This window comes from Mus caroli, unplaced genomic scaffold, assembly GCF_978045245.1.
Source record: "Mus caroli unplaced genomic scaffold, Mus_caroli_1 scaffold_4, whole genome shotgun sequence".
Classification (NCBI taxonomy): Eukaryota; Metazoa; Chordata; class Mammalia; order Rodentia; family Muridae; genus Mus; species Mus caroli.
In genome coordinates, this window is record NW_028227259.1 from 114,423,057 (window position 1) to 114,445,590 (window position 22,534).

Genomic DNA, 22,534 nt, shown 5'->3' on the forward strand with positions numbered 1-22,534 from the left:
TGTCCATAGAAAGTCCTTGTCAGCAACGTCACAATATCTGAAGTCTGTAGGAGGAGCTGGGAAGTTCCCTCTTTCCTCTTTTCCATTTTCTAACTCTCCATTTCCTAGTTAGCTATTGAAGAAACAACTATCATCAGTTTGGTATTTATTTTTCCAGACTTTATTTTGTTTATTTAAATACAGTAAAGTGATCTTTTGACCATAATACTGCATGGGTAATGGCAGCCACAGTTCCATGATTTTCAAAATACAAAATACTTCTGTCATCCTTAATTCACTGTGTTCTGGTTTCTCTTCGCCCCATCCGTAGACACTGGCCTCTGTTGCTATAGCATTAACCTTTTTAGAATGCCCCTTTATGGAATCATACTCTGAAATTTCAGTCTGGCTAATTTCATGTAATTCCATTAGAATTTCCCAGAGGGGAAGCCAGGAAACTGTTGCTGGTTGGTGCTCTGTGAGCTAGCTCTCTTGGTCCCTGACTACTTTTTTTCTCTTATGCTACTGCTTCAGGCATGCATTTAGTAGGAAAGAGTAGATGGTAGCTACTTGGTTGTAAAAAATCTTTTCCTCTGGTTTTAAGAGTTGTTCATTTGTGTTTGTTTGACTGAATAAATCCTATGGTTTTATATTTATAATTCCTGACATATTTTAATTGTCTTCATTCTTTCACTGAGCTCAGATACTGAGGTAGGTTATAGCCCTTGGTTTGTAAGCATGCAGGTGTGTGCACCTGTATGTGTGGGTGCCACTTGTGGAAGCCCAGGGTCAGCATCAGACTTCCATTTCAATCGCTTTGCACCTGAACCTGGAGCTCACTGTTTCTACAAGTCCATGTCACTGGCAGTCCCTAGGAATTCGTACACCCATCCACCCATCCATCCATCCATCCACCTCTCTAGCACTGGGATGATATTGTGCACCACTGTGCCAGGCTTTTTACATGCTGATAGGCATCCAGAGTCGGGTCTTCATGCTTATACTGGAAGCACTTTACCAACTGAGATCTCCATTTTGTTATTTTATTGAAATAATTTCATTACATAGGCTAACCGTATTCTCAACTGGCTTTTCTCAGCCTCCCTGCTGGGATTATAGGTATATGAACCATCTAGTCTAGCTGTCTCATGGTAGATGCAGCTATAGTTGCCATAAAGCTTTTATTAGTTGTGATGTGTGACTCAGCACGGGACTAGCATTTGATGGTGCTCTCTTCTCCCTTGAGAATTACTCATTTTTCCCTGATTGTTACATCAAGACACTCGTTCCATAGAGGACAACTCTCATTTGATATTGTGGGCATTTATATGAAAAACAATTCTTGCACTGGTGGAATGACGCTGAGTAAAGGGAAGCTGAGCCCATATAGTAGCAGAGAGGTGATGCTTTCAAGTCCTTGTTTAAACGCACATACAAAATAAACAAGCAAAAATTTTTTTTATTTATTTAATCTTTTAGAGAATGTTGAGGCGGCCAATCCTGTTAATTTAGATCTCAAATTCAGTCTTGCCTTCTTTGTGTAAAGGTTCCATTGTTAGCTCAATTTCCAAGTGTTTGTGTTCCTCTGAGTATGTCTGTGCATTTGCAGCTTGAAGAGAGAGTGTATTTTTTGTGAAGATTAATGAACAGTCAGTGTGTATCCTCTCCATGCTCCCATACATGTAACCAGTACACACATAAGGGTTGCCCCATCATCTCTTTTCTAGTTCTCTGGCCAAAAAAGTATGGTTTATCTGTGGGTTTTAGATACCTACGACCTCCAATTAATAAAACTGAGAGATCTGAGAAACCTTACCTGGGAGCCCATGCAGACAAGAGCTGATGTCTCGGTTGGAAAGCATTTATAGTCCAGTTCCAGGTTGCTATTTCATTATACCGTAGTGTTTTAGTTGTAGTCTTTGAAGCTGGGGAGCTGACTGTCTTGGGTCCTGAAAGCCCTCGGAGTTGGTTAGTGATCCACTCTGTAGGCTGTGGTAGGCTCATCACCACTTTGTCACCAGGTGAATCGGGCTCTTCCTCGTTCCAACATTGTCTACAATCTCTATGAGTATTCAGTACCAGAGGACATGTACCAAGAACACATCAACGAGATCAACACTGAGTTGTCGGTACCAGACATTGAGGGCGTGTATGAGACACAGGTGATTTTTTTCTCCCTGGCCAATGAGCACCTGGTTGAAAATGAAGCTGGATGATCAGAGAGAATCCCACAGGGAATCGGGCAGTGGGCAGTGGGCAGTGGTGGGGAGGAGGATTAGATAGTGATGACTGTCAGCAGCGTATCTACCTAAGGTGGTGTCTTGTGGGTGAAGACAGACTATGATGGGGTATGTGGCCACAGATAGAGCTGTGGTGCTGGAGTCTCCCATTTGACCCAACATACTAACTACTCTCCCAGGTCCCATTGTTATTCCGGGCCCTCGTGCAGCTGGGCTGTGTGTGTGTGGTCAACAAACAGCTGACAAGGCACCTTTCGGGCTGGGAAGCTGAAACTTTTGCCCTCGAGCACCTTGAAATGCGTTCTCTGGCCCAGTTCAGCTACTTGGAACCAGGTATCGCCTTACCAACAGCCCTATCACCTACCTTGCCCCCCCTGCATCTCAGGCAACGGGTTTATTTTCTTCTACAGGGAGTATCCGCCATATCTACCTGTACCATCACACTCAGGGCCACAAGGCACTCTTTGGGGTCTTTATCCCCTCACAGCGAAGAGCATCTGTGTTTGTGTTGGATACTGTGAGTCATTGGGCCCAGGGCATGTGAGAATTTGTGGGTCAGGCAGAATATGGGGAAGATACTCCTCTTGCCATTCACTTAGAAATAGAAAGGCACAGTGACTGCCCAGCTACACACACACAACAGGCCTAACAGTTGGTGTCTGCTTAGGTACGAAGCAACCAAATGCCAGGGCTCAGTGCCCTGTACTCATCAGAACACAGCCTGCTGCTGGACAAGGTGGACCCCAAGCTCCTGCCTCCCCCAAAACACACCTTTGAAGTTCGTGCTGAAACCAACCTGAAGACCATCTGCAGAGCCATCCAGCGCTTCCTGCTTGCCTACAAGGTAATAGAAGTTGGGGTCCAGTGGTGAGTGTCTCCCATCCTGAGGTTTTTGTCTACTGAGCCCTTTCTGCCTTCTCAACCCAGGAAGAGCGCCGGGGGCCCACACTCATCGCTGTCCAGTCTAGCTGGGAGCTGTGTAGGCTGACCAGTGAGATTCCAGTCTTAGAAGAGTTCCCACTAGTGCCTGTCCGAGTGGCTGACAAGATCAGCTATGCAGTCCTGGACTGGCAGCGCCATGGAGCTCGCCGAATGATCCGGCACTACCTCAATTTAGACTTGTGCCTTTCACAGGCCTTTGAGATGAGCAGGTGAGGAGTTGGATGTAGCTCAGTAGTAGAAGTTAGCTAGAAAGTGCAGTTCCCAGTGCACACACACAAGAAGAGAGGTAAACAAGTGAGGCTATAAGCTGGGTGCCTACAGTGTATGGCCCTGCAAATGGTCCCTAAATGATGCTGGTATACTTGGGACTAAACCTGTACCTCTGTATAGGTACTTCCACATCCCTGTTGGAAACCTGCCAGAAGACATCTCCACCTTTGGCTCAGACCTCTTTTTTGCACGCCACCTCCAGCACCATAACCACCTGCTTTGGCTATCCCCTACCTCTCGGCCTGACCTGGGTGGAAAGGAAGCTGATGACAACCGCCTTGTCATGGAGTTTGATGACCGAGCCACTGTGGAGATCAATAGTTCTGGCTGTTACTCTACTGGTGAGTGAGAGAAGGGAAAGATGGGGTCTTCTGCTCAACCATGTGGAAGAAGACCAAAGGCAAGTCTTAAGAAATGGGTACCATAAGTTAGATGTCAGTCAGAGGTCATGTGCTATGCCTGTCCTTGCAGGCAGCACTTTCTGTTCTATTAGTGCAATGACTGGCTCAGTTAACCTGGGAAATGATCCTAGTGCTGGCTGGCATATGTGAACAAGCTGTGTTTCCCTGCAGTGTGCGTGGAGCTGGACATTCAAAATCTGGCAGTCAACACCATCCTCCAGTCCCATCATGTCAATGACATGGAGGGGGCTGGCAGCATGGGCATCAGCTTCGATGTGATCCAGCAGGCCTCCCTAGAGGACATGGTGACAGGCAATCAAGCTGCCAGTGCCCTGGCCAACTACGATGAGACAGCCCTCTGCTCTAGTACCTTCAGGTATCTGCCCTCATATAATATGCTACCGTCTTAGCCAAGGCAGCAGGGAGGGTAACCCCCACTTTAGAATGCCAAAGCCAGAGTCAGCAAAATACATATATTTTCAGGGGCTCCCTGTGTAGCTCTGGATTGTCCAAAACTCACAGTGTAGACTATATTGGCTCAGATTCATAGAAGCCTTCCAGGTGCTGAGATTAAAGGTGTGTGCCACACATTCAATTTTTGTTTGTTTTTTGTTGTTGTTGGGTTTTTTTTTTTTTTTTTTTTTTTTTTTGGTTTTTTGGTTTTTTGAGAAGAGACAGGGTTTCTCTGTATAGCCCTGGCTGTCCTGGAACTCACTTTGTAAACTAGGCTGGCCTCGAACTCAGAAATCCGCCTGCCTCTGCCTCCCGAGTGCTGGGATTAAAGGCGTGTGCCACTACACCTGGCTCAACTTTTTTTTTTTTAGATTTATTTATTTATTATATGTAAGTACACTGTAGCTGTCTTCAGACACTTCAGAAGAGGGAGTCAGATCTCGTTAAGGAAGGTTGTGAGCCACCATGTGGTTGCTGGGATTTGACCTCTGGACCTTCGGAGGAGCAGTCTGGAAGAGCAGTCGGGTGCTCTTACCCACTGAGCCATCTCACCAGCCCTCAACTTTTTTTTAAAAAATTATTTTTGTTATGTTTTTATTAAGTCATTTATTTACTTTACATCCTGATCGAAGTTTCCCCTCTCTCCTGTCCTCCCAGCTCCTCCCTCTCACCTTCCCTTCATCCCATCCACCCTTTCTCTCTTCAGAAAAGGAGATGGTTCCCATTGTGTGTGGGGGGTGGGGGGTGGGTGCGTGGCCGCACGTTCATGTGAGTATGGATATCCAAAGAAGCCAGAGGAGCCAGATACCCTGGAACTTGTTACATGAGGTTGTAAAACACCTGGTATGAGTATTGGGAATGGAACTCCAGTCCTGTGGAGGAGTAGTATGTGCTCTTAACTACTATGCCATCTCCAGCCTTAGAGTCAGCATTCCTGGAATGTCTGTCCCTTGAGTCTTCCATAATGCAATCAAGGACCCCCATGTCCCTGCCTAATTACTAATAGGCAATACAAGTGCTATCATCAGACATTTCTGAGGCCAGAAGCTTTTCTCACAAAGAACTTTTTGATACATAATTGCTTTCAGTTTAATCAAAGGTGTATCTGCAGGAAATTCCCAGGATACCCAGCCTAATGAGTCATAGTAGCCAGTATCATCTGTCAGAGATATGGTCAGCCCTGGCTCCTAGTGATGGAACAGTGTATACTATAGAGTGGTTCCTTTGCACCAGGAACACAGAGCACTTTACTCTGCCTATATTTCTATAGCCCCACAGGATGGTACAGTCTTCACTCATGCCAGAAATGGCAAAGCCAAGGTCAGAGGGGCTGTGGTCATGATGTATTACTGTGGCTAAGTAAGCCTGTGATTCTAAAACATGTATTTCAGCCCCGTTGCCTCCAAATGAAGGAAGAAAGAATTTGATGAAGTAAGAACTAGGTTAGGAGAGCTGGGAACTGAGCAGAGTTGTAGCAGAAGAAGTGCTTCAACCCTGAGCAGCAGGTGGGGGTCAGACCCAGGTAGCAGCAGCCACCAGTTGAGGGAAGTGGGCATTTTTACAGAAAGCCATAAAAGTGACCTCAGCATCATAGCTCTGACATTCTGGCTCCTTCATTACCCAAGTCCAGTCTATTCTGTCTAAGCACAGAATGGGTTCCAGGAACCTTCCCTGCGTATCATTGGTGTCTAGAAAACGCAGCTTGGGCCAGTCCCTAGTTCTTCACATGGACGGTTCATAATGAACTCTATGACTCTTCATTCCTGCTCTTCCGACAGTGAGACCCTGTCTCAAAAAAATAATAAAGACTACTGCTACTACAGAGGACATGAGCTTAGCTCCTGGAATGCATTTACAGACAACCACTGTAAATATGGCTCCGATATATTAGACACTGTCTGCCTTCTGTGGGCACCTAGCCTCACAGTACAGACCATCACAACTACACATACATTTTGAAAAATTAAAAATTAATCTTAAGAAGGATAAAAGCCTATTATGGGTCTCCTTGTCCAGGTATGATAAGCAAGTCAGATGTTAAATGGAGGGAAGTGGTGAGGAGGTGATGCTCCCAAGTTACTGGGCCAAGGAGTGGAACTCAGGCAGTGGCAGTTAAGGATTATGAAAAGGGACAGTGATGCCGGCAGCAGTGTATATTACAGTTCATCTTCCTTTGCTGTCTCTTTCAGGATCCTGAAGAGCATGGTGGTTGGCTGGGTAAAGGAAATCACACAGTACCACAACATCTACGCTGACAACCAGGTAATGCACTTCTACCGCTGGCTCCAGTCACCGTGCTCTCTGCTCCATGACCCAGCCCTTCACCGGACGCTGCACAATATGATGAAGAAGCTCTTCCTACAGTGAGTGTTTCACCCTGTGCTGTGGGCTGAGGGACATAAGCCAGTGCTTTTGGGATGTATAAAGCCCAGGCAGTTTTAACTGCTATTGTGGCAGAGGCAGGCAGATCTCTGAGGTCAAGACCAGCTTGCTCTATAGAGCAAATTCAAGGAGAGCCTAGGCTACATAGAGAAACCCTGTCTCAAAAAAAAACCCAAACAAAAGGAAAACCTGAATAGAGTTCCCCAAGGGGCCCTGGTGTGCAACAGGAGCCTCTTTAGTAGTGTATACAGCTGGTTGCCTATATGGGTTGTCCTAAGGGACCTTGGAGGCAATTCTCTGGCAGTTATTCAAGTTTCTGATCTCAGTGCTGTCCCCAGTCTAGGCTCCAGACAGGTATTCATGGTACCTTTGGGAAGCCCCAAGGTTCTCATTGGCCAGGTAAGCACGTCCATCCTTACTAAGCTGCAGAGTAAGCAACATGTGATTGGGGTTCTTTGTAGAGCTAAGTTCAAGTTCTATGACCACCAGAAGATCCTCGCCTCAAAGAAGTGGGCCTTTATCAAGTTTAATACAGGTGAATTTGAAGACATGGTCGCTGAGAAGTAGCTCTGTCCTGATGGCTGTGGAGTCAGATATACCCCACACACGTTCCCCTGGACAAGTAGCACATTCAGGAGGCTGAGAAAGATGTCAAGTCAAGGGATAGCCTGAGTTATGTAAGGATTTCTGGGTCAGCCTGGACAATGGAGTGAAACAATGTCAAAGCAAAAAAACAAAACCTAAATGAGTTCTGTATGAAAAGGAGCCGTTTATATAATATAAATATTTTATATATATTATATAATAAGAGCTTACCATTTTTTCTTCACCTTTTTATTATCTATCGCTTTTGTTCCTGCTATTTTTCTGCCATGCTGGACTCCCATGTAAAAGCAGAGGAGGGATCTTGCTCTGCTGTGGTGGATGCACATGTAGTCACAGCTCGGGAGGTGGAGAGTGAGGATTGCCTGAGTCCTAAAGTTCAGAAAAGTGTAGTGGATCCCCTGGCACTGAGATTATAGACAGTTGTGAGCATCCATGTAGGTGATGGGAGGCCAGCCAATGCTCTTAACAATTGAGGCATCTCTCCAGTCCCCAAACCTCACCTTAAAAGATAAAGAAGTTTCTTTATTGCTTTTGGGTCCTGAATCTCTGCTCTTTTTGCTCATTCTAAGCATAGTTGGGATACTTTTTTTTTCTTTTTGAATTATTTATTTTATGTATGAGTGCATTATAGCTGTCTTCAGACTCACCAGAAGAGGGCGTTAGATCCCATGACAGGTGGTTGTGAGCTACCATGTGGTTGCTAGTAATTGAACTCAGGACCTCTGGAAGAGCAGTCGGTGTTCTTAACCGCTAAGCCATCTCTAGCATCAGGATACTTGTTTCAATATCACCATGGTCTTCTTCATGGTTTCTTTTTATATTTTTTTGGCTTTCTTTTGCACCAAGGCACCTCCTGCATTAATTATAAACGTATTCCACAGGCTCGTTGCTGAGTTCAAGCGCCTGGGGTCATCAATCGTCTATGCCAACTTCAATCGCATCATTCTCTGTACAAAGAAGCGCCGAATAGAGGATGCCCTTGCCTATGTGGAATATATCACCAACAGGTTAGTGGAAGGGACATCCTGGCTGATGATGCAGCTGCCATAGCTTCAGAGAGATGCTTGAGGGTGTCTCCATTGCTGATGAAGAAATCACACCAAGGGTTAAGCATAGCAGCATGAAAGAGTGGCTACTACACTGTGGTATACCTATTGTAGACAACTCAGATATAAAGCATGTTGTTCAAATCTCAAATATTAAAGGAGTACCTACCACCTTTTGTTTATAGGAAGGTTCTATAAAGTGCTGTTGCATAAACCTTTCACAGATGGGAGTGTTGTGATTCCAGATGGTCAGTCATCACGTTCCAATTGCAGGACCCCGTTTTATACCTTTGGCTTCAGGCAGTGATTACTACCTGGATGAATCACATCCTCAAATCTGCTTGGGCCCAAAGGCTCCAGTGTAAATAAGATGAAGTCTTGAGGATTTAATTTTGGGGTATTTTGGGGAGGGGACTGTTGGGGTTTTGTTATGTTTTGTTTTGTTTTTGAGAAAGTGTATATGGGTGCCTAAAGCAAAAGAGAGTGTCAGTCAGATCTCTTGGAGACAGTTATATCTACCCAATCGGAACTCCAGTTCTGATAGAGGAGTAAATGGCTGTCCTGGAACTCACTCTGTAGACCAGGCTGGCCTGGAACTCAGAAATCCACTTGCCTCTGCCTCCGGAGTGCTGGGATTAAAGGCGTGCGCCACCACTCCCAGCTGGAAGAGTAAATGTTCTTAACAGCACACACTCATACATTAAGGTAAATAAATAAACATGTCTTTAAAAAAAAGAAAAAGATGCCGGGCATGGTGGTGCACGCCTTTAATCCCAGCACTCCGGAGGCAGAGGCAAGTGGATTTCTGAGTTTGAGGCCAGCCTGGTCTACAGAGTGAGTTCTAGGACAGCCAAGGCTATGCAGAGAAACCCTGTCTCAAAAAACCAAAAAAGAAAAGAAAAAGAAATGAAGAAGAGGAGGATTCTGTTTAGAATGGTACCAATGAAGAAAACTTACAGTGCTTGAAAACAGGAAGCGCCGGGCGTGGTGGCGCACGCCTTTAATCCCAGCACTCGGGAGGCAGAGGCAGGCGGATTTCTGAGTTCGAGGCCAGCCTGGTCTACAAAGTGAGTGCCAGGACAGCCAGGGCTACACAGAGAAACCCTGTCTCGAAAAACCAAAAAAAAAAAAAAAAAAAAAAAAAGAAAAGAAAACAGGAAGCAATGCTGCCAGTGACATGTACCCGACTAAGACAGAGGCAGTGGACCTGGGCTTGCCCTGGCTTCCTTCCCTCTTGGTCATTACCAGGCAGTTGTTTACAGGCAGCTCCTTCAGTATGCTAGGAAATCTGGGGGACTGTCTGAATCCACTTGAAGTTCATTTGTAAGTAAAAGGATAAGTATATAGCTACAAAGGGAAAGAAGGGAAGGGAGGAACAAGGAAAACTCCTGTGTCACTTTCATAGTTTTTGTCTGGCTTCTTGCAGCATCCATTCTAAAGAGATCTTTCATTCCCTGACCATCTCTTTCTCTCGATGCTGGGAATTCCTTCTCTGGATGGATCCATCCAACTATGGTGGAATCAAAGGAAAAGTTCCATCTAGTATTCACTGTGGACAGGTAAAAGAGGTAAGTATGGTTCATATATATATATATATATATGTGTGTGTGTGTGTGTGTGTGTGTGTGTGTGTGTGTGTGTGTGTGTGTGTGTGTATATATATGTATGACCACATTCACCCTGTGGCAGATACTGCTTACCTCTGTAAGTCCTGTTTCCGGAGCCTTACAGGAAAAGTTAGGAGTACAGCATTAACCCTAGTGAAAGCAAAGATTTCCATGAGGCAGACCCTGGCAAAACTCATGGAAAAGAGGGAGGAGAGAGAATTGTGGAAACACTCGCAATGCCAGACATGTCGAGAGAGCAAGACACCCCGAGAGCTGGGACAGCTCAGGCACTTTGGGTGTCAGGGCAGTTGTTTCAGGTGATCACAAAGAGCTGGCAGTGCCCACTTTTTGCACAGAATGGAATTCAGCATTAGAACAGAAATGCTGGCATTTACTTGCCCACCCTAAGACTAACACACCACAAGGGGAAGAAAAGCAGGCAGTGTCAGGTCAGGGGAGGCATTCCAGTGCAGAGTTGTGAAAGGGCAGGGTTCGGGAGCTAGCAGGTGAATTTAGTGATGCACAATGCCTGTGGGTGAATGGAGACTGCATCCAAGAGCCATGTGAGGGAAGGGCTGTGATATTTGTGAAGTGGAGATATAGCTGATCACCTTGTGCTAAAGTAGTACCCAGGAGATAGGACAAGACAGCAGCCCTTGTTCTCCATGGCATCCTTGCAGATGGCCAAAAGGGGAAGCACTGGAAAGCAGAAAGACTGGAAGCTGGAGGACAAGGTCAGGACGTCCTTAGGCACCATGGCTCAAAGGTCTAGATAGGAGCAGTTCTAGTTAAGAGTTGGGATTAGGAGATAGACTTCACTGAGGGGGAAAAAAGGAAATGTGCCCATCAGGATAATGGCATAGTGTTAGTGTCAACTTTTCCGATAAGCTGATGTAGAAGTGAATTCACCCTGGCAGGATCACAGGTACCCAGTCAAGTTGTGCCTGTGGGAAAATTGTCACCAACACAAGAGGTTCTATTTTGTGAGCTGGATTCTGACTGTGTAGTTTGGACTGGCCTTAATCCTCACCACCAGAGACTCTCTTAGCATCCTGAGTATTGAGCCACAGGTTCAAGGCACCGCTCCCAACTAAAGAAGAAATTGTTAAAGGACCAGAAGAAGCTGGTCACTGGGAAATTCTGGTTGGTTAGCCCTAAATGGAAGGGGAGGTGGATAATTTTGAAGTTCCCTCTAAAAGAGTAAATGAGAATCACAGTTCCCAGTCACCCTAGTGAGCTAGACGTGCTCCATGGAGCACTGGTCTTACAATGTGAGAGTCCAGGAAACTCAAGCTGAAGGACTCCTGCTTCCCATGTCTTGTTACTATATGTTACTGCCATGGTGGAAATAGGAGTTGTCTTTGTGTTGTAGCAAGACTCCCAGGCAAGGGAGGAAACTGATGAAGAGGAGGAGGACAAGGAAAAGGACGAGGAGGAAGAGGACATGGGGGAGTCCGAGGTTGAGGACTTACTGGAGAACAATTGGAACATTCTACAGTTCTTGCCCCAGGCAGCCTCTTGCCAGAGCTACTTCCTCATGATTGTTTCAGGTGAGCCAAGCTGGAGCTGACCAGCCAAGCTGAGTCGTTGAGCATGGTTCTGGCTCCTTGGTGTGGAGAGGACAATGGCAAGCTCAGCGGAGCTGACCGTCTGAGGGAGTCCCAAAGCTGCTTTCCCAGTTCTGTTTCTAATAGGTTCACGACTACATCCCTGGGAACATGTGCATGCTCATACAGTAACATGCCTTTAATCCCAGCGCTTGGGAGGCAAACGCAGGGGAATCTCTAAATTCAAAACTGGTTAACCTAGTCTACACAGCAAGTTCCAGGACAGCCATGATTATCTACAGAGAAACCCTGTCTTGAAAAAACCTTAGGAGGGCTGGTGAGATGGCTCAGTGGGTAAGAGCACCCGACTGCTCTTCCGAAGTTCCAGAGTTCAAATCCCAGCAACCACATGGTGGCTCACAACCATCCGCAGCGAGATCTGGCGCCCTCTTCTGGAGTGTCTGAAGATAGCTACAGTGTACTTACATATAATAAATAAATAAATCTTAAAAAAAAAACCAAAAACAAAGGCCATTTAAAAAAAAAAAAAAAGAACCTTAGGAAAGGGAAGGGAAAAGGGAAGGGGAAAGGAAAGGGGAAAGAAAAGGAATATTCCAGGCATGTGGGTTCAGGTTTTATGGTACTGTCGGCATTTGCTGTTAAGGATCTGTTTTCATAAACTGTCCTTGTCTGTGCTTGCTGTCCTGATTATTCACTGTTCAGGATGAATTCAGGCAGCAGCAGGTTCCCTTTCTGTAGTGTTTTCTTGGTTGGTTGGTATTGGTTATTGGTTGTTTTGTATTTTGTTTTTTGTTTTGTTTTTGGTTTTGAGACAAGGTTTCTCTGTGTAACCCTGGTTGTCCTGTCCTGGAATTTGCTGTGTAGACCAGGCTGACCTCCAACTCAGCCTGCCTCTGCCTCCCCAGTGTTGGGATTAAAGGTGTATGCCACTGCCACCACCCTCCTGCAAGTTCCCTTCTTATATCCAGTTTTGTATTTGACCTTGGACTCATCAAAGGGCAACAGCTAAGCTGTTGCTAACAATGACATTTCAAATGAGTATGTCTGACCATTTAAGCATCCACAGGGCTCCTTCAATTCTGGAGTATTGTCCAGTGTTCTGTGACCTATGTTTGCCTCTCTCTGCAGCATACATCGTAGCTGTGTACCAAAGCATGAAGGAAGAGTTGAGACACAGTGCCCCGGGCAGTACCCCTGTGAAGAGGAAGGGGGCCAGCCAGTTCTCCCAGGAGTCTGAAGGGGCAGCTGGATCTCTTCCTGGTAAGCAGTCCCTGGTCACAGGATACTGCTATGTGCCATGACCTGATCTGTGTGCTTCAGATGGCACAGGCAAATGGGTAGGAGATACCCAGTGCCAGCTGAGTTTGTCCCTTAGCACTCTCTCCTTCCCAGGAATGATCACTTTCTCTCAAGATTATGTGGCAAATGAGCTCACTCAGAGCTTCTTCACCATTACTCAGAAAATTCAGAAGAAAGTCACAGGTTCTCGGAACACCACTGAGCCCTCAGAGATGTTCCCCGTCCTCCCTGGTTCACACTTGCTGCTCAATAATCCTGCTCTGGAGTTCATCAAATATGTGTGCAAGGTGAGGGCCAGGTATAAGTCCTTCAGCCATTCCATCAGCATTTGCTGGGTCTCTATCCAATGCAACCCTTGTTGAGGGATTTGAGCTTAGGTATTACAGAAGAAGCCCTCTCTGATAGATCCTAAGCCTGGCGATAAACCATGAGAGACTGGTCAGTTCAGACTCTGGGGGTCCTGGAACCAGGCACAGAGGCTCTAGAGTAGGAGAGCAGAGTGCTGGGAAAGCTACAGCCCATGGAAGTGGAAGGAGTCCATGATCACCGGCCACAGTGGGCCTGGTGAGCCAGAACAGACCTGAGACCAAATGAGGTGACAGAGCTTGTTTTCTGGGAAAGGCGGGCCCACATGGTGAGATGATACTACCCCTGCCCATGCGGGGTTATTACTCAAAGCACTTATTGTTCGTTGTGCCATCTGAGCATCCCAGCGCTTCACTCTGAAGCTGAGCACTAAATATCAAGTGACTACACCTCAGGGTTTAACATAGTAAGCTGGGGATGTTTCTTCTCCACAGATGCACTTTGGACAGTCACTGACCTCTTTCCCAGAAAACAAGCTATAATGAACTGCACATTAGATCTGTGGTCCATTTTTAGTTCATCTTTACAGTGTATACACAAGTTTCCAGGGTGTTCAGTTCCAGAGCCCTTTTCCATTGGATATTTACACCCTTTCAAAGCCCAATTGGACTGGGCACGTTGGCTCACACCTGCAGTCCAGGGACTGCTGAGACAGGTAGCAGGACCAGTTTGAGGACAGTCTGTATCTTCAGAAGCTAGCGAGTAAGAAAGACTCTGTCTTTAAAAAAAATAACAACAGACAAAAAACAAAAACAACCCACCTTAATTGGCCTCATTTGGGCTTCTTTATTTTTAGATTCTGTATTTTTTTGCACATTGATGTTAGTATTTATATGGGCTTTTTTTTGTCTATTCTTTTGGTGGTAACAGCCTGTGTCTTTGTGTGGTATTAGGTTGATGTTGACCTCCTAGGACCAATGATGGTCTCCTCCCTCTTTAGTTTCTGGAAGGTATTGTGTAGACTCAATGTTGTTTCCTTCATCAGTGAAGACTTTACTCACTGACAGAGTTGCTACTGTAGAGAATCAGCTCTTCCTGGAGCTTCCAGATGGGAAAAGGGCTAAGACAGTGCTGGAGATGAGCTAAGAAGGGGCACTTGGTCCAGCCAGAATGTTAAAGAGGCTTAGGGCTACTTCATGAAGGTCTGTGGTCCCCATAGGTACTGTCTCTGGATACAAACATCACAAATCAGGTGAATAAGCTGAACAGAGACCTTCTTCGCCTGGTAGACGTTGGTGAATTCTCTGAGGAGGCCCAGTTCAGAGACCCCTGCCACTCCTACGTGCTCCCTGAGGTAATCTGCCACAGCTGTAATTTCTGCCGAGACCTGGACCTGTGCAAAGATTCCTCTTTCTCTCAGGTGAGCTCAGCTGATGATCAAAACCTCTAAATGTCCAAAGTGGTTGGGACATGTAGCCCAACCTGTAATATACAACATATTACCTCAGTGACTCATTTATGGATTAAAAATAGGCCACCCCTAAGGCACTCCACTGTAGCGTGCTAAAAATTTGTTCTGAAAAGGTCTGATCAGCACAAAACAAAAGCTCAGGCTGTATGGAATGCAGCCAAGAGCAGTGATGGTTTCCTTTGCCCCTGCACTCTCTGCATCTTCCCTTTATACCAGCCTTCTGTGCTATTGCCCAGCTGGGCCCTGGCTTCCACTCACTGACATCTAAGCCTTCCTCCCATTTCCCAGGATGGAGCCATCCTGCCTCAGTGGCTCTGTTCCAATTGTCAAGCCCCCTATGACTCATCTGCCATTGAGTCAGCCTTGGTGGAAACCCTGCAGAGGAAACTGATGGCCTTCACACTTCAGGACCTGGTGAGCTCCCCAGTCCACCCAGGAGTTTCCAAGCACTATCAACATTTCAGAAAAGCCAAGATCACGTATAGATCCTGACTGCCCTAGGAGTGAATCCTCATCCATGGACCTAGCCCACTCATTCTGTCGTCGTCTGTGCCTGTCCAGTGGAGGGAGATAAACAGCAGACAGTAAAGATGTCAGTGGTAGAGTGCAGGAGCAGGGCAGAAAAGCTTCAGCAGTTTAGGAGGACCTGAGCAGAGTCCTTGGACAAATCCCTGGGCAACTATTAGGACAGAGCCAACTGGGAAACGGGACCCTCCCAGACCTTGGTAGTCCAGGTTGAGGATACCCACAGCAAGGTGGGCATCTTGGAGAAGGAATTGGCAAGAGTTGAATAACTTGAATTTCGTCAAGCACTGAGTCCTGAAATAATGGTGCTGCTTGCTTGTTTCAGGTATGCCTCAAGTGCCGTGGTATGAAAGAGACCCATATGCCAGTGTACTGCAGCTGCGCAGGGGACTTTGCTCTCACCATCCGCACTGAGGTGAGCCATTCTCACACTAACTATAGGGCATTTCCTCTCCCGTCTGAGTAAAATCCAGAGTCATTGTGTCTGTTTGTTCCTACAGGTCTTCATGGAACAGATTAGAATCTTCCAGAACATTGCCAAGTACTACAGCATGTCATATCTCCAGGAGACCATAGAATGGCTGCTACAGACAAGCCCTGTATCAAACTGTTAGCAAGCCTATGCTAAAGACACTTTGGTATCCCACACCTTACTGCCTGCTCCAAAAGGCTGAACCACTGACCACCTTGCTTTTCCAAACTCATGACCACAGCCCAGGAGGAACAGAATACTTCTGGTAACTTCATCCTGCCATAAACAAACAGAAGCGGGGAATGGCTCTATCCCTAGCTGCCTGCTAAGTAAACAAGGTTTTGAAGCGTCTGTTTTATGCTTCCACACAAAGCTCTTCTGCCTCTGGTCTGAGCATGAGATATGTTCTAAGATGAGGTAAGGGTGTGAGCAGAGAAGACACAGAAGCCAGTGCAAAACCCTGACTGTGACCAGACTCTTGCTTGTTTTCAGACAAATGGGCCTTTCCCTCAGCTTCATAGGTATAGAATTCAGTCGCTTTCTGGGAAATCCAGAAACATAGATGCCAGGCGCACGCCTTTAATCCCAGCACTTGGGAGGCAGAGGCAGGCCTGGTCTACAAAGTGAGTTCCAGGACAGCCAGGGCTACACAGGGAAACCCTGTCTCGAAAAACCAAAAAAACAAACAAACCAAAAAACAGAAACATAGAGACCCAGGGTATTTTCTTCAGAGCAAAGTATGAAAAGGGTTATCTGTCACCCAGTGTCTTGAGTGAGACCTGGTGCTCTGTCCAGAACAGAACTGAGACAGGCCTAAACTAAACACCTTTGATCTGCTTAGTCTATGTGGAAAACCCACTCTTTGTTCACCAGGACTATATAGCAAGGACCTCTTGAGCCTGAGTCCCATAAGCAGAGGGTTTTAAGTGTCATTTATCATAGACTCAAATACCCTAAGACCTAGATTTTAGAAAAATACCTTCTCACACGCAAGATTTGATGCTTAGCTGGAGAAGAAGCAAGGAAAATGAGGGGAAAGCAGTCCTGTGAGGTTTCAGATCTGTGGAGGACTTGTACTCAGCCATCACTTGTCCCTCAAGACATCACAGACCCAGAGCACAGAAGCTGGTACCCTCTTAAAGGGGCAGCTTAATCTCCACCCTTTTAGTATGATGCCTTTTTGCACTGTAAGTGGTGGAATAAGTTGTCAGTTCCTTCTCTGCACTGACATTGGGCTATCTACTAGATGAGCAGAACCTTTCATTGGTCTCAGGAAATAAGAGAACTCTCAACTCTCACTGAGCTAAATGCAGCCCTTGTCTACTACTGCTTTCTGTCCCAGGTCATAGTTTACCAGAGCAGCAGCCAAGTGCCAAACTCAAATAGCCCAAATAATGGGGGCCCTAAAAGGAGATGGGAGACCCTACTGAGCTTATGTGTATGAGTATTTTGCCTCCATGTATGCTTATGTACCAAGTGTATGCTTGGTATGCACAGAGGTCAGAAGAAAGGATTGGACCCTCCAGAACAGAAATTATGGGTGCTCGTGAGCCACCATGTGTGTGCTGGAAACCAAATTCCTATCCTCTGAGAGAGCTACAAGTGCTCTTGTCTGCTTAGACATCTCTCCAGCCCCCTATAGTTTGCAATTCCTAGTTTACAACTTTCATTTGTACAGGGACCCTATACAAATGATCTTATACAGGGAGTTTCCTGAAAGGAAAGTTTAATATCTAACATCTATCCATCAGGCATTTGTCTGAACCTTGGTGAGCTCAGGCTGTCTGCAGGGAGAAACATGATACCTACTTGATCCTCCCTGGTTGGACTGTGTGCTGAGCTGGCAGTGCTGGGACATTCTGAATGGAGATCAAATCAAATTAGACAAGGGGAGGAGGGAGCTGGTTAACTTAGCTTCCTGGATTTCTGGGCCCAAGAGACATTGGCTTGTCTCCCAGAAGAGCCTGTCTACAGCAGCACAGGGTAGGTCAGTGCAGCCATAGATACCGCTCAGCCCTGGATTCGATCAGAGGTCAGTTTAGGGATTCTAAAGTAGAAAACTATCTCTGGCCCTGGTTTCTAAGCTGTAACCAGATACCAAACTGAAAAAGGGCAGTTTGTCTAAAACTAGATAAACTTACAAACCAAACAGAGGAAGTTAAACATATTTGGTGGCCTGTGGAGGCCATGACCAAGGAAGGAAGGATCTGGGAGTATCAAGAACTGGTGTTCTTCCAAACATCCTCTAACATTTGGTGTGACAGCACAGACATACCATCTTCAGGTAATATGGGCAAACACTGAAGGGACTCCTTCCTAGTTCTTTGGCCACTCTGCTACTTGGTGTGCAATTCTGAGCTAGGATGCTTTCTTGGGTGGCATTCAGCATAGACATAGCCACCAGGGAACTAAGATCCAGGCTCCCAACAGGCTTTACCTGACCAGAGTCACTCCACTAAAGGGGAAAGATGCAGTAACTAGATTACCCCAGGCCCTGGTGTTAGTACTGGCTTTGTGCTTGACCTGTTCACTGTCCTTACCCCATGACATTGATTCTGAACATAGCCTTATGCCCTTGGCAGATGTGGCTTTACTCTACTCAATCCGGTTAACAGACCCAAGAATGCAGGCAAAGTAAGAATGCAAGACCCCTAGGAAGGAGACTGACTCTCCTGTCTTATATTCCTGAGCCCACAGCTACTCTGAAAGAATTGAGACCAGAAAGCTCATCACTGGTTTATTGGACTCAGCAAACTGTGTGACTTCTAAAGGGGGGCTTAAAATACAACTGGAAGACAGCTCTAATTTGGGGTCCCAGAGTGCCGTGTGAGAGTACAAAAGGTGGGCAGGGAAAGGATAGGGGGTCCTATGAGGAGTTCTGTTGGGAAAGGAGATGGCAGGGACCCACTTCTCCCCAGAAGCCTTAGGGAGAGGAAGAATATAAGCCTGGCCCAGAGCAAGATGCCTATCCTCTTGAACAGGTGTCTGTTTCCCAGTCACGTGGACATGGTTACTGAAGAGCGCAGATCTTCCCTAGGGCTGCCTAGCAGCAGAAGCTGTCTCTGCCCTCCCAGATCCAGGTCTGTAGCTTAGTGAGGATGAGATCAAAGTTGGGCCAAACCTTTGGGGTCCGTGGCTGTGGAGTCCTGTTGGGAAGGCTCAGGGACAGGAGGCCTTTGTCCCATATGCTGGTCAAGAGTGTCCACCACCTGCTCAGTCAGAGCAGAGATGGAGCAAGACCGAGGAGGCTGGACAGCCAGTGGTAGCACTGCCCCTTCTCCCAAAGCTGGTCCTTCACCTGATGGAAGGCTGGGTGGCTGGTCCTGGGAGTAGTGACTAGGTGGGGGAGGGATCTGGCCCAAGACAAGGGCAAGGGTCACAGGCCATCTACTTGAGGGATGCCTTGGGGTACGCACCTTGTCGAACTTCTTATGGCTGTAGAGCTTGTTTTTGTTCATGAACGTTAACAAAATCCAGTCACACAGAAAGGAGCCCTAAAATCAGCAGGTGTGAGTGGGTAAAGGCATACCAAGCACTCCCTACCTGACCCAGACCCCCAAGGGGATCTGGATTTCTTACCACCCCGATGGAGGTCAGAGCAGTGGCCAGATTGATGATGGTGGGAATGAGACTGAATTTCCCTGCCTGTAGACAACAGACGTGCATTTAGTTAGACCTTCAACACAGGCTGCTTGAGGATGGGATGCTATAAGGGGCATGGAGCTAGCCCAGCACAGGCCTAGGTGGAACCCTTCAGCCGTGCATACCTGTCCATGCACAATAACGTCAATTCGAATCCCATAGGCTTTGATGAGAGTCCGAGTGGTGGTGGTGCCGTTTATCTTGTAATACTTGGCAAACCTAGGGTCGAGGGAACCAAAGTGATGTTGAAGCTGTCGGTCTGAGGACTGTGGCACTCGAACACACCCATCTTCCTCTCTTTAGGACTTCTTCTGGTGGGACTATAGTCAGCACAACCACCACTGTCTGTCATGGATCCAGAACAAGGTACCTGAAGTTGTAGCCTGAAGAGGCAGGGTCATACTTGGGGTCAAGCCTCCGGAAAGAATATTTGGGGTTGCACTCTGATTCAGACAAGTCCAGGTCACAGTGCCAGTTGATGATGACCCCAATGACACCACCCTGCAGAGAAGTGAGCATAGAGCAGAAAGACCTCAAGGAATAGGGTTCAGCTCAGAGCCAAAGGTCCAGAGAACTAGTCACTTTCTGGTTTTGGAGGCAGTGAGGTACTAGCACCAGTCATGGGACCAGGTGTCAATAATTGAGCAGGTGCCCGCACAGACCATGATCACATTTCTCCCCTCTGCCTAAACAGCTAAAGCTGGCCAAGAAAAAGAAGGTGCATCTAGATGCAGTAAAACCCTTCCTAGGCAGCAAATGCTGACACCCAGCTTCTCTGTCCCCATGCCTTCCAATCCTTACCTTGTGTGCCAGTTCTGTGAAGTTCTCTCCTGCCTGCTCTACAATGAAGCCCAGCCTGAAGATGGGACAGTATGGATCAGAATCCTGATCAAACGTGCAGTGCTTCAGGTAGTCACTCTTCTGGCTTGCAATGTTGCCCCTAAGGAGAAGTAGAAGACAAACACCTGCTCCCAGCACACGCCGACATACTGGTCGGGCATTTGCCATTACTCCTCAGACTCACTTGGAGAACTTGAACTTGGGATAGTGGATGCTGTTCTTGATGAGGATGGTGAAATTTGGGGCCATTTTACCCAGAAAATGGCTGCAAAGTTACAGACAGTGGTTTAGTCTCCTTTCCCCCAAATCCCAGGGGCAGTAAGGAGGACATGGTCTCCCTCCTCCTCCCAGTTAATCTGATCTTCATCAGTAAGGAGAAAGGAGACTGCCGATGGGGTCTGTAGATCCTGCATACTTTTCAGAAGTTCCATCCTCCACCGGGCACCAGGCTGACACCTCGCAGGTCTTGGAGTCCCCATGGTAATAGGGCACACAGTGCCCTGTCCGAATCCCTACAGGACACACACTGGTTAATCTACTGAGGTCAGGCTAACCCTGCCTTCCCCACTGTCCCTGGTGCACACTGACCATTGCCTTGCATGTCCAGCTGTCCGGCCACACAGTCGTCATCTGAATGGCAGGTAGAGCTGTGAACCCTCATGCTCTAGGGTGGAGATTGTAGGTCAGAGGGTAGACTCCGCAACTGGCCTAGGTTTTCCCAGACCACCCTTGACCCGCCTCACCTCTGGGCATGTTCCCAGGGTCTGGGAAGGAGTAACCTCGATCCTGGTGATGATGCTGACTACACTGCCCCCCTGGGTGCAGAAATAAAGGCGCGGTGGGCCTGTCAGCTCACTCAGACCAGTCACACCGCCGAGGAGCATCGGGCCTGGGGCAGGAAGCGCCGCACCTCCGGGGGCTTTACGTATTCCTCCACGTCCCACACTTTGTGTTCCGACATGGTGATCCCCTTGACTTTGGTGATGATGGAGCTCTCTGGACCGGTTTCGCTGTCCTGGTAGCTTTTCTGCACAATGAAGACGTACCTGTGGGATAGGGCGGTGCCGGCTCCGGAGGCAACTCTGGAGAGACCAGGATATCCCGCTCCTGAAGCCCTAAGGGCGCCCGCCCAAGCCCCGAGCTGAGTATCCCCTCCCGCCCGATTGCCCACTGTGCCCCGGCCGGCGCACCACACGAAGTAAAGCAGAATGAGCAGCTGCACCATGCGGTGCACGAATCCCAAGCGCCGATTCCGCACCACGATCACCTTGGGCGTCTCGTAGTCCCAGAACGCGGACCAGCAGCCCCGGGCCAAGCGCCGGACCATGGCCACCCCCGCGGGAAGCCGGGGCTGTGCAGCGGCCATGGCCCAAGGAGCTCGGTCCACAAGAGCTGCTGGAGCGCCTCACACCCTCGGCCTCTCCTGGGCAGGCTGGGGGTGTGGCCTCTCTCCCCGCCCTTTGTGACAGTAGCAATCTAGTCCCTTTCCAGTCTTACTGAAGACTGCAGGTGCGGCGGGGTGCGGCTCGGAGTGCAGCCTGGTGGTGCAGTTGGTGGATCACAACTCCAGTTTGGTGACAAGGAGGGCGAAGAGGCCAGGCCAGCCCGGAGAGCCCCGGGAGGAGCCCAAGAGAAGCTCCACACTGGGCGCTTTCCTCATCACTCAGAGGATCAGGGGTTGATGGCAGGCACCCCAGGTTTCTCATAGCAGACACACAAGGGCGCAAGCCCCAACCCTCGTTTCTACACGGAACTGCCCAGCATTGTGATGTTAATTCCATTTCCCACCCCACCCCCACCCCCATCCCTTGCAAGCCGAAATTGTTTGCAGGTAACTGATCACGTCTCTCCTGCGCCCAGGCTATTTGAAGCAAATACCAAACATCTTAATATGTCTCAGCGAGATGATTTTAAGCTGTCTTTTATGGAAATAAGATGCATTTAGCGTATGAACAATCCAATGAGTGTAGTACATGCTGCTGTACGTTGTGCAGTCCCCTTCACTGGACAACACAAAACCCGTTCTCCCACCTCAGAACAAACCCCTGTCCATAAAGCCGCCATTCCTGTTCCCACAGTAGTCTTCATGTCTCAAAAAGGTTTTTCTTTGATGTCTCAAAAAGGTTTTTCTTTGAAATACGATACCTACGTCTGGCTTTATCGTGTTTTCAAGATCCACCCACATCTTTGCTAATACTTCAAAGTAAGGCCAGAGCAAATCCATCCTTGACAAACCTGGACATCTCTTTGCAGTTAAATTACATATTTGAACTGTTTGATTAAATCTGACCAGTGCCCAGGGAGCAAAGGCAATCTAATTTAGAACAATCGAATGCATAATTTTAGGGACTATTTTATAACAAAAGACTGGGTCTTGGCCCATCTCAGATGCCAGTTGCCCAGATCCCTTCCAGACAGGAACTCCCCACCTGAAATCACCAAGCTGATTACATCCTTCCTGTTTTCCACCAAGGACCTCCATAGA

General features: G+C 47.5%; 2 protein-coding genes and 1 pseudogene across 4 annotated transcripts in view; 2 read left to right on the forward strand and 1 right to left on the reverse strand.

Annotated features, from left to right (window-relative positions):
• Pole (DNA polymerase epsilon, catalytic subunit) overlaps window positions 1-16,020 on the forward strand; it is a 54,528-nt gene extending 38,508 nt beyond the window's left edge. Inside the window, exons 33-49 of the mRNA XM_021162898.2 lie at window positions 2,001-2,141; window positions 2,399-2,552; window positions 2,630-2,736; window positions 2,887-3,063; window positions 3,147-3,370; window positions 3,552-3,772; window positions 4,004-4,208; window positions 6,475-6,648; window positions 8,155-8,280; window positions 9,746-9,887; window positions 11,299-11,476; window positions 12,623-12,754; window positions 12,887-13,080; window positions 14,319-14,519; window positions 14,859-14,984; window positions 15,421-15,510; window positions 15,596-16,020. Of these exons, the coding sequence (XP_021018557.1) occupies window positions 2,001-2,141; window positions 2,399-2,552; window positions 2,630-2,736; window positions 2,887-3,063; window positions 3,147-3,370; window positions 3,552-3,772; window positions 4,004-4,208; window positions 6,475-6,648; window positions 8,155-8,280; window positions 9,746-9,887; window positions 11,299-11,476; window positions 12,623-12,754; window positions 12,887-13,080; window positions 14,319-14,519; window positions 14,859-14,984; window positions 15,421-15,510; window positions 15,596-15,709 (2,706 nt within the window). The 3' untranslated portion in view covers window positions 15,710-16,020. The remainder of the gene's footprint in view (window positions 1-2,000; window positions 2,142-2,398; window positions 2,553-2,629; window positions 2,737-2,886; window positions 3,064-3,146; window positions 3,371-3,551; window positions 3,773-4,003; window positions 4,209-6,474; window positions 6,649-8,154; window positions 8,281-9,745; window positions 9,888-11,298; window positions 11,477-12,622; window positions 12,755-12,886; window positions 13,081-14,318; window positions 14,520-14,858; window positions 14,985-15,420; window positions 15,511-15,595) is intronic.
• Window positions 6,842-6,962, forward strand: LOC115031179 (small nucleolar RNA SNORA70; annotated as a pseudogene).
• A 2,280-nt stretch (window positions 16,021-18,300) lies between the features above and the next one.
• P2rx2 (purinergic receptor P2X 2) lies at window positions 18,301-21,467 on the reverse strand. 3 transcript variants are annotated; one of them, XM_021162624.2, is made up of 12 exons: window positions 21,240-21,467; window positions 20,960-21,095; window positions 20,793-20,864; window positions 20,638-20,713; window positions 20,465-20,561; window positions 20,234-20,314; window positions 20,011-20,149; window positions 19,580-19,710; window positions 19,335-19,428; window positions 19,147-19,212; window positions 18,984-19,061; window positions 18,301-18,776 (listed from the first exon to the last, which is right to left on the reverse strand). In XM_021162624.2, the coding sequence occupies exons 1-12, from the start codon at window positions 21,413-21,415 to the stop codon at window positions 18,672-18,674; spliced, it is 1,251 nt and encodes a 416-aa protein (XP_021018283.1). In that variant the 5' UTR covers window positions 21,416-21,467; the 3' UTR covers window positions 18,301-18,671. The 3 variants fall into 3 exon arrangements, with proteins under 3 accessions (XP_021018283.1, XP_085692444.1, XP_021018282.1); XM_085836318.1 differs by having other exon boundaries at window positions 18,301-19,061; window positions 21,317-21,467; XM_021162623.2 differs by having other exon boundaries at window positions 18,301-19,061.
• Between the last annotated feature and the right edge of the window lie 1,067 nt (window positions 21,468-22,534).